This window comes from Prosopis cineraria, unplaced genomic scaffold, assembly GCF_029017545.1.
Source record: "Prosopis cineraria cultivar Desert tree isolate PC_DT_omini unplaced genomic scaffold, ASM2901754v1 PC4, whole genome shotgun sequence".
In the NCBI taxonomy this organism is placed as follows: domain Eukaryota; kingdom Viridiplantae; phylum Streptophyta; class Magnoliopsida; order Fabales; family Fabaceae; genus Prosopis; species Prosopis cineraria.
Window position 1 is genome coordinate 43,149,502 of NW_026555335.1, and position 14,896 is coordinate 43,164,397.

The following is a 14,896-nucleotide window of genomic DNA, read 5'->3' on the forward strand; positions in this document are numbered from 1 at the left end:
GCCATAAACAAAGTTTTGCGTACAATTTTAATTCAATATCTTCCTGCAACGCATCCTTTTTTAATGTAAAAAGTTTAGGTGAAATGATTTTGAAAGCCCATTAACACTAGGACATGTTTCAAGGTTTAAACTACAAAAAACATTTAAAAATGCTTAAAAATTATTTATCAATAAAATCACTAATAACAAGAAGTTTTTGTTTTTGTTTTTGTTTTTTTTTTTTTTTGCCAGAAGCATTAATAACAAGATTCAAACCCACACCTTACCTTTACAGAATATGAACCACACTTTTACGACCCATATCAACCTTCTTTGGCACAATGCTTCTTTTCTTTTGTCTAGCCTGACACATCTTTCACATCTAGAAATTTGACAAAACGCCGAGCCTGAAGAAAAACTGTAGTGACGGATCAAAATTTCTGAACACGTTGACGACGATTAAAATCTCTAAATAAGTGGATAATTTTTGTTTGTGGTATAAACACAACATATAAACGCCGGACTTGCAAGTGGACATTTAGAGACGCCTAGCGTTTGTCATTACTTACAAGTCTCCACCAATCTACATAGAACATTTCTTCTTGATCCCACAATAGAAAAACTTATTCATATTTTCTTTTAAATGCTATTATCAATTATTAACCATACATGGTCATGCTCATCAACATCAAAGGGGGGTTTGTCAAGTGGCACGCGTTACCCTTTATATCCATAAATGGTTCTGGAAGAACAAGAACTTCATCAAAGCTTCGGACTGTGGCAAAGCTCAGAAAACTGCTTCCGCAAAACCCTTCTCATGACCTTATTTGAAGCTGTCCGAGGAAGAGATGACAGAGGCTCGATTCGAGAAACCTGCGCAAATGAACATGATTTGACGAACCAAAATTTGAGTAGATAATAGAAAAGACAGACACTTTTTGATTAAGAGAATTGATACCTTGAACAATGGATTTAGCGTCTTTTGAAGAGCAGAATTGAAAGACAATCTAAGTAGATGTAGGTCTGGTGATGGATTGTTTGAATTCTTGAATACAACGGCTATAACCAACTGCTCAGGTCCACCTCCTGCGGGCGGGACTCCAATGGCAGCTGTTTCCAGGATATTGCTATCAACTCCATTGCATATGCGTTCAATCTCAACCGAACTCACCTGCCCAAGCAGAAAGGAGCTGATGAACAGACTAAGGTCTAGAATATGTCGATACTAACCTGCTATGGAACACAACAGGATACAGACCCTACAGCATGACTAAGTTTCATGTTGTGTCTAGTTGAAGAGTGGACCGTAATATAGCTCCAATTTTTAAGTAATGACACTTTAAAAGAATTTAAACTCGGACTACAACTATGACCTAATAATTGATCTCAAAGAGAGTCCGTGCGTGAAGCATATTTGAAAAAACAAGAATCAGAATGCATATGCATAAAAAATAAGAAAATTTCTCTCTAACTCCCACGCTGCACACTTTGTCCATGTTTATTCACCAAAATAAAATGAAATAGGTTTGAGATTCTCAATGATTGAGTTGGGGGTGATATACAACCTTAAGTAAAAGTAACGACAAAGAAAAAGGAATTGGAGACAAGAACAGACCAACATATAACAAATTATCCAAACTCCGGGCTACACAACCTATCATGCTATATACTAACTAAAACATACTGCCCTGATGCATTTTATGATCATAAAGATTCATATCATGATTGACCTTTCATGATTTGCTCCACTGTAGTTTTATACAACCCGTGGATTATCATATGTTTTAGACATTCAAGTGAAAGACAACACAACATGTAAGCTCATATACTCAATCAATAACCCTAGACCGCATGTAAATAAGTTAAAATACATTGGCAAGCACTCAAAAAGGAATGAAGAATGGCCTTCTTCCTCTAATGAATTTATGCTGGTTTGAGATGTGTTTTACTTCAAATAACTGATTCACCCACGTCTGAAATATGGGCCAAAAGCTAACCTTGATTCCCCCAAGGTTCATTGTATCATCTGCACGACCATGCGCATGATAGTATCCTCTAGAAGTAAGCTCGAATACATCCCCATGCCTTCGCAAAACCTAAGTCAAGAAACTTGGTGCAAAGAATCAAGTTCTGCAGACACCTGAACGCCACAAGCTAGAAGAGAAAAATATGCCTACCTTGCCGTTCCATAAAGGCATGCTCTTGAAGTATACACTATAATGGTCAGCATTCAGTAGCGTACTAGAAGATCCAAACATAAGGGGTCCAAGAGCCAATTCACCCATTCCTGGAACATTTTGAGGCTGAAGTAGAAGAAATAAGTTTTCAGAATTTAACAAAGTCAGTGGTTTGTACAAGAAAAGAAAAACAAAGCTGTATAATAAATTGGCCATTCAAGAAAGGTTCATCAAGATTACAAAAACAAATGTAACTCAAATTCATGCACTATGCAAACCATGGAAAAGAAAAAGACCACTCGTTATTAGGAACCACAAGAATGCAAGATATTTGTAGTTCATTCGCATATTAAGCGATCTAGTAGGGTTTTGAAAACAAGACCAATCATGAAACTCAAAAAGGAAAGCAGGTCTATTCATTGATCCAACTAGGGGATATATGAAAATCTATTTAAAATATTACAAGAATTAATTAATCTATGTATAATATAAAATCTATATAAAACCATATTATTCATAGACTATAAATGATGCGGCTCGCCTCAACCTTCAAGCAAAGAATGTGCCCACAAAATAGTTAATAAGTATTTGTATGAGCCAAAATTTAAATTGGAATAGAAGTATTAGAAATATAGAGATTAATATTTTAAGTAACAGTATCTCAATTCATATATGCATAACATTTATGATATTAAATTTTTGAAAAAAAGAATATGACAGGTATGAGATTATTTTGACAAATCTATTCAACTTTGCCTTTATTCAAAATATTCATATTCCCTCTTTTCTTTTAATGCATTTTATTTTCTCTCTTTCTATTAGCACAACAAATATGTTGGCATAAAATTTCTGTCACAAAAAGCAGTTTGCCCAAATGGCTCTCACCTTGATCCTGAAATACCAGACAGATGTTATCTGGTCTGACCACTAATGGTCAAAAGGTGAGAGCCAAACAGAACCTTAATCCGAAAGCTGGTTCAACTGGTCAAATCAGAACAGTCAAATAATCTAAAAAACAGTTTAACTGTGAAAGCAAAAAATGCTTCTTGTTGAGCCGAAAAAAGCAAACAAAAAACAAAATTCTTCCATCCAAAATTTCAGTGGTGCTTACGATGGGATAGCCATCATTGCCAAGAATAAACAAAGTGCAGCCCATCACAGGTATGCTGAAAGCAGCCAATGATTGAGCCTGCAGTAATGATCCAGAAACAAAGCCGCCGCCAATCTCTGTACCACCACAATATTCAATAATAGGTTTGTAGTGAGCCCTCCCCATCAACCAAAGGTATTCATCTACATTAGATGCTTCTCCAGTGGAGCCAAAGCAACTACATCATACAAAAAGCAATCGCATTTTTTAATACATTTTCATGTGGTTCTTTGCTGCATAATAGTAATAATTACAAGCAAGACTCACCGGATGGAAGACCAATCATAGCCAGCAGTGGAATTTGTACTTTTCCAAGTCCGTACAAGACTTGGAATCACACCAAGCATTGTTACTTTAGCATCCTTAAACAAAGTAGAAAATCATTCAGCTAGAAGTAAAAGTATATAGAAAAAAACATTCCTATTGATTAAGTGAAAAAAACATGGCAATTTTAAATTTTAATGCGAAAAAATTTACAGAATTTCCAGGATCAATAATGCTTTTGCTAATTTTAAACATTCCAACTTTCTTTGAATCTTAAGTATGATTTAATTTGAAAGTGCATAGTACATTATAAGTTATCTTCAGAATACAGAAATTGCAAAATTGTCAACTTTCACAATTTTAACTGCTTTCATAAAAGTTAACATGGCCCCTGTTATATTGGAAAACAATGTTCGTATAGCTGTAGTGGGAAATTAATATTAAATTGAATGAAGAAATTGATGTCCAGAGTTATAGTGTATTTATAAAATGTGGATCCTGTCAATATCACTTTGATATATCTGACAAAACCAATCAGTAAGATTAAAGCAATTATTGAAGTTAGTAATAACAAGAATACAAGCATAGGTTACTGCAATTTCATTGAACTAAAAGTCATAGAATACCACTAAGAAAGGAGGAAAAATTGAGTGAAATCATGTTCCCATCATTGCAATTATGGAAAACTAAAATTAAGTGAATTGAAGAAAGGGCAATCTGGACATAACGTTGAACATTGTCAATATCATTCCGTGAGATACATATCATTAAACCAATTTGTATCGAAGGAAAACAATTATTGAAGGAGAGCTAAATAATAACCTAACCAGTAATACAAGAATAAAATACAGGTAAAAAATATTTTGTTGAGCAAAAACAGTAATAATTTTGAACCAAAAGGAAAAATTGATTTGAATGTTTAAGAGATGCCTGGCGTGCAATACGGAAATATAGTCCTGCTACCATCATTTTGTGAAAAACAAAATATAATGTAGAGTCTCTAGATAACCTGCTTACTTGGCAGGGAAAAAAACAGGAAGACGTTTCACTTTATACTTTTTAGATAATGAAGTTTAGTGAGCAGGAAATTTATGCATGAGGAGAGAAGGCAAGAGAGAAAGAGAAATTTTGACATGCATTCTTTCTAGATTTTATGATTCCATTCAAGCCAACTATTTTGTCTGGTTCTGGATGAGAGCAGTTTGAAGCAAAAATTAGAAAGAAATGCTACTAGAAGAACTCTTTTGTGCAAGCGCTTGTTATCCCATGAATACTTAGATTAGATAGTAGAACTTCTGAGAACGAAGTAAGAGGGGAATAGCAAATAAGCACAGCCAACAAATGCTTAGGAAAAAAAATTGCAAATTTAAACAGAAGGATGAGCTTATACCTGTACAAACTTGGCAAAGCCAGTCCCAAGAGGAGATCCATTATATAAAGCCATTGAAGCTCCGTTTATCAATGAAGCATATACTAGCCAAGGACCCATCATCCATCCAAGATTAGTAGGCCAGGCAACAACATCACCTTTACGAATGTCCAAGTGGCACCATGCATCTGCAGCAGCTTTTAGAGGAGTTACATTGGTCCATGGAATTGCCTTTGGATCACCTGCACCACAAAATAACTAATTTATTGCATGTCAGGTGACATAAGATAAGCTTTTTAGCCTGCCCCAGATGTGGTAATTGAAGTCTTGGCTTTGAATAAATCCCTTTCTATCAACTCTCCTTGATCAGCACAAAAGCTTTTGGTTTAAAACAAATACAAATGCTTTTATGTTTTTCCTTTTTCAGGTAGAGAGCTTTTATGTTTTTTCCTTGTTCAGGTAGAGAGCTTTTTCTTTTTGTTCTTCACCCCCTTTTTCAGTTCAAGAAAGAAGCTTCATTAGATAGGAAGACAATTTCCAAAGAGCAGGGAAAGACAACCTCCTCAAAGAGAAAGGGGAGTTAGGGGGATGAAAAACAAGAAAAAACATGAATGAAAGAAAATAACAATGCCACATTATCAGTCAAAAGGAAGCATAAGATTCGATCCCCCCCATAAATCATTTAGAGTTGCTGAAGCACGCTTTCAGTTTAAAATTTCAAACTTATACCTGTTGTTCCAGAAGAAAAGAGAATGTTCGTAAATGCTTCTGCCAGTTGTTCTACAGCCATAAATTCCTTGCCTCTGTATATTACATGACATATGAGGATCAAAATTCCAAATAAACTTCACAACAATTGAACCTACATATGCTTAGGATTTGTCAAATAAGTTCTGATCATAAAGCACATGCAATGGAACCATGAGAGAAACAAAGCACATACAACATCCCAAAATTTCATCCTAATACATAAATTTTATTAGGACCAAGGGACATACTTTAGACTATCAACGCCTTCCAGAAAATCACACCAAGAAAGATCACCATCACGTAATTTCATGCTTAACCCAGACCCTCTGGTTGGGATCACTATAGCCATAGGTGACTCAGCATCCACAATTCTACTGCATTTGTGAAGCCACAATGTGAATCATGTTACTACTGAGAAACAAAGAAGAGGTAATATTTCAACTAAAGGAGTATTACTCTAGCTAGTAAAAGGAACTTCACCTGTAGAGGGGGATGGTTTTGTCACCGCGAATGATGAGATCCTAATTGATAAAAAAGGGTAAAAACTGAACCCCTGTTACACTGGATAATCTACAAATTGACAATTATGATAACAGTAGTAATAACAGACTTTACACATTATGAATTTCTTTTCTAAAAAAAGGTATCATATCATAGAGCACAATGATGAAGTGCAATCTACGTAGCCGACCACCTAGTGGGATAAGGCTGTTTGTTGTTGTTGTTGTTGTGAGGGGAAAAAAGGAATCATATATAGCTTTGCAACAGACAATATTTGATATTTTCAAAACATCAACCACCTAAAACAATGGAAAATCATTCACAGGATTGGTAAGCAAGATATTATTGTTCAATTGTTAGATGGATAAGCATTACAGGCTATAACTTAAAAAATATACCCAATGTCAAAGGCCCTCTCATATACTCCCAGGGTAGAAAATACTTCAACAAAAAAGAACAAGTTAGCACAGAACAAAATGTACGACAGAAATAGGGTTAGGTTATTAACCTAAGTTTAGAGTTTCAAGGTAAAAAGACTGTGGATTTCAGAAATAGGATTTTTTTTTTTTAAGGCAATAGGATTTGGTTCTAGGATATTTTTGGTGGCTGTTTGAGAGCACTCATAGTAACAACAGAAATAGCGCTTAGGTTTGATTGGTTTCAGCCTTTCAGGGCAAACCCACCATAACAAACAATTGGCTATACTGCCTGCCAGCTCGCTGAGGGAAGAAGGGCCTGGTAGCATAGAAAGATAAAGAAAACAGAATACCGGGGGGGGGGGGGGGACATAGATACCAAAGAATCTATAAAACATCTGAAATTACAAGATGAAAACATTTAAAGTCAGAGTAAATCAGGAAGCCAACCTGAGTGAATATGACTTTTGCTTTTGATATTTTAAGCCTGGTTGATATTTCAGGCGCTGCAAAACTATCTGCAATTGATACAACAACATAACCTGCCAGAACAATAGCTAGGTAGACAACAACAGATTTGACAGCCATCGGCATATCAATTGCAATAGAAGATCCTTTCTCTAGGCCTAAAGCTTGGAGTGCATATGCAACTAACCTACATTACAGAACCAACACACATCATCTATTTAGTTGCTTTCTTTGTTTGAATCTATGAAACAAAAATGTAGCTGGCATTAACGAACATGAAAAATTGAGTATCATAATTTCAAGATATCAAATCTACAGATAATTTTGGGAAATTCTCATTATGGTTTGCTTTGTTTCTATTTCAAAGAGCACTGACTAGAACTACAGATTATAGAAAGTAAACCTCAGTTAAATAAATCATATACTGGGAACTCACCATTAACATTTCCTCACATCGTGTTACTGAACTCTAAGAAGAAAAGATTTTCTCTTTCCCTCCTTTTGGTTAAAGACCAACTAGAAAGCAATCATATTTCTTGCTCAGATGTGTGTCTAGAAAATGACTGACATTATGACTGAATAATACACCCATAACCCAGAAAAAGTTGTGAAGCAAAGTATGATTTCTGATAAAGAATGAAGGGGATGGAAGATGTGTGAGAGAGAGGGGCCATTTAGAACAGAAAGTATATATATAATATTCTTACCATATTCTGTACGAAACCAACAACAAAAGGATATTCATTGATATAAACAGTAATCACAGCAAATGAGAGCAGTGTGAAGTTTATTTAATGACCTTGACATGAAAGCAGCCATAAAAAGCCTTGGATAAAGAACAGGGTAATGCTAAAGGATACACTTAAAAGTGTTTTATTGTGCCTTTGCTACCAAGTTATTTAATTAAATTATGCCATGTGGAAAGTAACTTTAAAGGAATCAAGGATATTCTTTTTAAGTTGGTCAAATATCCTCATGTTATATTTTCACTGATGAACTTAAACACAAAACACCAAAAGAATTGCCTGCAAGTATTGTCCAATGTTGGGCATATGATTCTATGTAACCATTTCATGGACATAATAGAAGTATAATCAAATAAATCCATTTATTATCATATGATAATGTGTTTTATGTAACTCAACTAAGCAAATAGGAAGCATAAAGAACAAAAATTTTCCAGCATACCAAACTTCTTCACGCAATTCCTTAAGAGTCATTTTGTGTAAAGGTAGATCATCATGTAGTTCGTCACGCCAAATTATTACCATGTCATCCAAACTTCTTCTAGAATTTATATTTAAACAATTCTTTGCTAGGTTAATAGATGCTTCAGGAAGCCATTGGCCACCTGGGTATGTTAATTGGGTTTCTCCTGAGGTACATTCTTGTAAGATGCATTTAGGTGGCATAGAAAATGATACATCTAACTCATGTAGTACAGTTCTCCAGTAAACCTGAAACAATGTACAATAATGATAAAAAGTTCAGATTAAAAGAAAATTTAAAAAATCCAAACACAATGTAGAGATTTTCTTAGTGACCTCAGGGTTTGAGACTGAAAATTTCTGGAAATCAGAAAAGCTAGTAACAGGATCCATATATGCCGAACCCAAAAATTCTTTCCCCCTCCTCTCCAGTAACAGGCCAACGTTTGTTAAAACAGCATTTGCCCTAGCAACACATGGAAGAGGGCGAGAAATATGAAAGCACATCAGAACCTTTTATTTCATAAAAAATATGATTGCACACATTCAAAAAAAAAAAAAAATCTACAGGTGCCTACAAAGAGAAATAAATTTAATAATCTAATTCCATTACTAAATAGTACTTAATTTCATCATTTCAACTTCTACAAGCAACATAAATTTTACATAATTGAAGGGATTTAAGGGCAAAGCATAACATGCTAAATCATTGCTATGGAATGTAAAAATGAAAATGGCATTTGACTCTAGCAAAATCACAATTCTTTTTGAAAAATGTAAAATTTCAATCAACTGCACCCTTCCCTCTCCCCTCCTGCTAGACGGCAGGATGAAGTAACTTGTATTTATACTAAATGGAAAATACTCTACTGAGTTCTCGGAAGTGCATACGGTTCGGGTATCCAAGCGGGCGGGTCAGGACCATAGTTCTTGTAGCATGCATAGTACAACATCTGATGGAACGAGAAGGGAAGGTGAGGGTTGAGTACGCGCTTCGAGATGTTCTGCCACGTGGCCGGAGTTCCAACCCCGTGAATTGCAACGATTTCTTTGAGAAGTTGATGAAGGCTCGCAGCATCTTCTCGTGTGATACCAAGAGATTCAATATCGGAGGGAGTTATAGAATCAAGCGATTTGGAAGCCATGGTCATCTTCACCAGCTTTCCAGCCAAAAAGTGGAGTGAAGACTGAAGTGATTCCTTTGAAGTTGAATGTCAGTTTTGGTTAGCTAGAACAACACGCGAGGGACTCCCCGATGGATGGCTGATGCCATGTGATGATCGTGATCGCTTCCAGTTGGTCCGAAGTTCAACAACTAATATTTAAATATGTGTGGGTGTTTGCTTTTATTTAATTTATAATTTTTTAGGCCTTTATAATTAGTAATAATGATAATATTGTTTGCATATGATGCTTGGCCAAAGATCCTGTTTTTATATGAAGTAGCAGAAAGTTAAGCACGGTCCACAGTTTGGTTAATTTAATTAATGTGAACATTTCAATATCATATATATCTTGACTATTGGTCTTAAAATTGATTTTTATGGAAAATCAATTCCCTTTCATTCACCTAACCAAATAACCATTGTTAATTATTTTAACTATTTTTATCTTGTACTCCCCTCGTTCAAAAATATAAAATATTTTTAATCAAATCTCACCTTTCAATAAATAGTTACTTACATTTCAACTAATTCTATTTTTTTATATTTATCTTTATTAAACACCCTACAATAAATATAATATCATTATTAATAGAAGCACTTAAAAAAAAGTAATAATTATACTTTAAAAAATTAAAAATATTTTATATTTTTTAACATCTAATTTTTTAAAAAATACCTTACATTTTTAAACGAAAGAAATATGTATGAAGTAATTTATTGAAACATCCCTCATATCGTCTAACGTGTTTGCTAGACATAAAACTAATATATTATTATATGCAAAAGATAGATTTTTATCATTTTTTGTTATAGGTCAATATATTTTACTTCTTCCATTTAAAAATATAAAATATTTTTAAAAAAATTAAATGTTAAAAAATATAAAAAGTTTTAAATTTTTTAAAATATAATCATTATCTTTTTTAAAATATTTTTATTAAATAGATTATTTTATTATTTCTAAAGATGTAACACTTTATTAAATAAAAATAAATAAAAAATAAATTAATTTAAAATAAATAATTATTTTATTAAAGTAAAATTTAATTAAAAATATATTATATTTGTTATATTTTTTAATAGAGGAGTATATATTATCCTTATACTTGTTAGACATAAGACCATTTTATTATTATCTTGTTAGTTGTTAAACCATATGATATTCATTTCTTTCTTCAATTTTGTTAATCAAAATATAAGCAACAGGTCGTCTTGTTGTAGATTAGGGAAAAAAATTTGGTGGATGAATGCCTGGTTAGCAAGTAATGCAAGACATGTGCACCGCACGAAGTTTGGCAGCTCGACCGAAGAAAAGCTCCCTACGGGTACATGCACCTCACGCACGCACAACGATATATTGCTTTTATTTCCATGATTGTTCTAGACACTGACACACACAAGCCCTTTCCTTTGGGCTTCGGGTCTGCAAGTAGTGCAATTTCCAACGTTTTATAATGTGATGATATAAAACTTAATTTAGTAGTCTATTGAGCGAACCAGGCTTAAGAATTTCCCGGTTGGACTGCTGAGGATTGATGTTGAGGAAATAATAATGAAATTCATTCAGATAAATATGTAACGCAGAGGAGGACTCGAAGCATGCACATATGGATTTGGGTTGTCAGTCCGCCCCAGGAAGAAGTTTTCCGCTGGCCGTCCCAAAACGGCTCACCGGAGCAGGGATCACTCTCGACGGTGACAGTACCTCTGCAAACGAGAAATTGTATGAATCTGTTCCTAATCTACTCTGTAACCACCCTCTGTTCCCAGAAAACCCATCCGCAACTATATAGCACTTCTTGTACCCCAGCTTGGTCAGCGTTCTCGCAACTATTTTCGCCGAGTCCGAGTACCTGCATGTTTCCACAAAACAAATGAATGGCCTAACATGCATTCATTGATTTTAAATCTTTCCCCTCCGCACGAGGATAGATACTCACGAGTCCATGATCACAATATTGGTGCCTTTGTTTACTTTCTTGAGATATGAAATCTTCAAGGCTGCTATTTCAGCTTCTACTTTCTTCGCATTTCTGACCAGCCCTCTCAGCTTACTCGGTAGTTCTTCTACTCTGAATTTTAGGCAGCAATTCAGTGATGCTAGATGTATGTGATAGGGTTACAATTCCTTTGGATGAGCAAAGATAAGCAAGCAGGCTCATATAGAACGAATGACCAATTTACTGCGTCACTTACGGTATGGCAATCATCTTGTTTTTAGCACTAGAAGGAAGGCGAGGAATGCCGGCCTTGTTCTTATCCTTCTCTGACCTGATATCAACCATAATGTAGTTTTGCGTGCATAGAAGATCGAGGGTTTGAGCAGGGGTGAGCTCACCTGCATAGCAATAGAAGTGGAAGCATGAGCCCCAGAAGAGAACCGCAAGTTGTAAAGCCACGCAGACATAAAGCAATCTTCACTAGAAGATGACGAAGCTACCTTTGTAACCACGAAGGTTAAAAGAGACAAGAGACCAGATAGGAGGTAGCAGGAGATAGGCGAGAAATATTGCTCCAGCTGTTCCAGCAATTACAGTAGGATCTGCGGAAGATATAGTTTCGACAGTTGTTGAAGCTATTGGCTTAGCATCTTCAATAACCTTGCCTGTTTGTTGGGCGGCATCTGCTACGGTCTGAAATCATACGATGCATTATATCCCTTAGAAGAAACAAACAATAAAATCACTCCTAAGGAAGTCACATCCATTATACTCGCCGTTCCAGGTCCTAAGACAAGAAATTGGTTGGTCACCATTCTGATTTTCCATATCACAGTCAATATTTTCCCATTCAGAGAACACATTTGCACAGAAAATTGATAGGAAAGGGTGGAGTGAAGTAAAACCTTAGCGGCAGTGAGAACAGGCTGAGTATCGAGACCGGAGCTTTGAAGAGCTTCTTGAGCCTTTTTGGAAGCCTCGGAGATGGCCGGGGAAGCAACTTTGAAGGCCTCCTCACCGGCCTGCCGTACAATTGGCAAGGCGGAGTCGAGGGCGGGCTTGAAAGCATCGCTTAAAAGTTGAAGGAGACGCTGGGTGGTATCCAAGAAACCGGAACCCGCCTCCTGAACTTGATCGATGGTTTGCTCCACCTGAAAGCAGAGAGAGATAAGGAAAGGATCCATGTGAGAATGAAAATTGAGCGTGAGAGGAGGGGGGAGGGGGAATGAAGTTACTTGGGTGAGAGAAGAAACGATCTGGTCCTTGGAGAGGGAGAGAGGCCTGGCGTCAGAAGGAAGAGGGAAGAGGGCGAGAAGAGAGATGGTGGCTGACGTGGGGAGGGAGATGGAGAGAGAGGGGCGTCGGAGATGGGGTTTAGAGAGGGGGGCGAGGGAGGGAGGCTGAGTGGAAGTGCAGGTGGGAGGAAAAAGAGGTGGGGCAGAAGGCATGTCCATGGCCAGCTTCGCCATCGCCGCCATTGCCAACGAGCGGCAGAGTTGAGGGGAAGCAAGAGAAGCAGAGAAGGAAGGGACAAAGGGCGGAGGCGATGAGAGATGAGTGGCCACTATCTGAAACGATGGAAAATCCAAAGAGCTGTGCTGATTGGCGCACGGTGTCCTTGCTGGAATTTAACTCCACCTGCCATCTTCCGAGAAGAGGGTCTCTCCACTATCTTTCTCTCCATTTTCCTCCACCTCTCTCATTCCTACCATTTAAATTATTTTATTAAATAATTTTTTTAAATAATAAAATTAATGAATAATAAAAATAAAAAAATAAAAAAATAAAAAAAAATGGAAAAACCCTCTTCCGCCATCTTCCCTTTTCCCCTGCTCTATTCCACTCATTCTTTTTTCATTCGGACTAGCCTGGGTACGTTGGGAGTGGTTCTTCCTGATCAGCAAGGCCATGAAAAAATTACAATCAAATTCATAAATTTGAATAAAGTTTTTTTTTATCAATTTAAATTAATAATATAAAAAATTAAAATATACTTTTAAACCTTTAATTTTATATAAAATTTTAATTTAATTTTTTAATTTTTTTTAAAATATCTTTTTAATCATTTAACCCTAATATCATTTATTTTAAATGATTATTTTTTATATCAATTATTATTATTTAAAAAATTAAATTTAATATATCAATATTTCAAAATATTTTATCAATATTTAAAATTTTAGTATAAAAATTTGTTGGAATAAAACTAACAATATTAAAATTAAAAAATTAAAAATACCTTATGAAATTAAAGAAATAAAATAAAATATTATACATAATTAAAAGGCTAAATGTCATGTAAAGCATGCATGAATCCATAGTCATTAATACATCACAGAATTTTATAAGCTAACTAGAAAATAACGTACGGGTATCCAGAAATAATCAATGTTGTATTCAAATGCTATTTTTAATAATTAAAAAGAAAAAGATAGAATATCATAAAATATTTTTATTAATATTAATAATATGTCTAAATTAACAAATCAACTAAAAATATAATGGGAGAATATGATATCTAGATGGAGGAATATATCTTTTATATTTATTAAGTGATATTTAATGATAAAGAAATCAAGGGCATTAGTAGAGTTGGAAAGGCACGAATCTTCGAATACATTAATTATAGTCATATGAATTTGAAGAGAAGGTAGAGAAAATGAATGATGATTGGGGATGAGAAATCTTATTAATGTTGGGTATTGAGAAAATTTTAATATCATTAATTAAATGAAATGAATTATGAATTATTAAATATTATTTTTTAAAGTAATTATTAAATATTATTTGGAGAAGCTCTATCCATCTTCTTTTATATATTTCTATGTCAAATTATCATTTTGATCTAAATGCAAATTCACATTTTTTTGTGGAGATTTTTTTGAGATAGGATATTTAATAGTTATTGTACCCGCATTTTTCCTATCATTATTTATATAAATTTCTTTTGTGCATTTGTTATTATTCTTCTTCCACTATTTCCTTTCTTCTTTGACTCCTCTAAGTATTTTTTTATTGTTGATATTATTATGAATAAGAAAATTTTTTTAAAAATATATATTTATAATAGGCATGAGAAGAATCGAATCAGACTTTATCATTTTCAAAGAGTTTTGAATTTTATAATTTCACATAAATAATTTAATATTAATAACTACAATTTTCAAAATAATTTTTCCTTTTCCTCCCAAAAAATTATTTGCATCCCCTTACAATTTTAAAAATATGTATATTTGAAAATATAAATTTCTATAACATTCAAATTCAATTTCATCAAAAAAAAAAATCAAATCCGATCTTTTTTTATACATACAAGTTATACTCGTCTTTACTTGGTAATTTATGTTGAATTTTTTAGTTCTTTTAAATTCTTTTAATTTTAATACATAAATTAAAAAACGTGATGCAATTTTTAAAATCGAATTTGGTGTGATCTATTATAATTAACATAAAATGGCACACAAATATATTTGATCTTTTCTTTGTTCTTATATATAGAAAATAAAAT

The 14,896-nt window shown here is 34.2% G+C and overlaps 2 protein-coding genes across 2 annotated transcripts; both read right to left on the reverse strand.

Moving 5' to 3' along the window:
- Positions 1 to 428: 428 nt before the first annotated feature.
- On the reverse strand, positions 429 to 9,579 carry LOC129308524 (probable acyl-activating enzyme 17, peroxisomal). Its single transcript, XM_054949672.1, has 14 exons — positions 9,174 to 9,579; positions 8,619 to 8,748; positions 8,263 to 8,531; positions 7,057 to 7,261; positions 6,170 to 6,210; positions 5,938 to 6,063; positions 5,669 to 5,742; positions 4,961 to 5,181; positions 3,574 to 3,668; positions 3,268 to 3,484; positions 2,157 to 2,282; positions 1,977 to 2,075; positions 938 to 1,150; positions 429 to 852 (listed from the first exon to the last, which is right to left on the reverse strand). The coding sequence occupies exons 1-14, from the start codon at positions 9,431 to 9,433 to the stop codon at positions 742 to 744; spliced, it is 2,187 nt and encodes a 728-aa protein (XP_054805647.1). The 5' UTR covers positions 9,434 to 9,579; the 3' UTR covers positions 429 to 741.
- Positions 9,580 to 10,878: 1,299 nt separating this feature from the next.
- LOC129309339 (calcium sensing receptor, chloroplastic) lies at positions 10,879 to 13,048 on the reverse strand. Its single transcript, XM_054950889.1, has 6 exons — positions 12,624 to 13,048; positions 12,294 to 12,539; positions 11,889 to 12,081; positions 11,645 to 11,786; positions 11,389 to 11,520; positions 10,879 to 11,301 (listed from the first exon to the last, which is right to left on the reverse strand). Exons 1-6 carry the CDS (start codon positions 12,864 to 12,866, stop codon positions 11,070 to 11,072), a joined length of 1,188 nt encoding a protein of 395 aa, XP_054806864.1. The 5' UTR covers positions 12,867 to 13,048; the 3' UTR covers positions 10,879 to 11,069.
- Between the last annotated feature and the right edge of the window lie 1,848 nt (positions 13,049 to 14,896).

Bases quoted from the DNA above. Each gene is read 5' to 3' on its own strand.
- LOC129308524 (XM_054949672.1), bottom strand. From the start codon at position 9,433: ATGACCATGGCTTCCAAATCGCTTGATTCTATAACTCCCTCCGATATT. The intron at 3,485-3,573 runs GTGAGTCTTGCT...TGTATGATGTAG, and splicing joins TATGATTGGTCTTCCATCCG to TTGCTTTGGCTCCACTGGAG. The intron at 853-937 runs GTATCAATTCTC...TCATTTGCGCAG, and splicing joins CGCTAAATCCATTGTTCAAG to GTTTCTCGAATCGAGCCTCT.
- LOC129309339 (XM_054950889.1), bottom strand. From the start codon at position 12,866: ATGGCGGCGATGGCGAAGCTGGCCATGGACATGCCTTCTGCCCCACCT. The intron at 11,787-11,888 runs GTAGCTTCGTCA...ATTGCTATGCAG, and splicing joins TAACCTTCGTGGTTACAAAG to GTGAGCTCACCCCTGCTCAA. The intron at 11,302-11,388 runs GTGAGTATCTAT...GGAAACATGCAG, and splicing joins AATATTGTGATCATGGACTC to GTACTCGGACTCGGCGAAAA.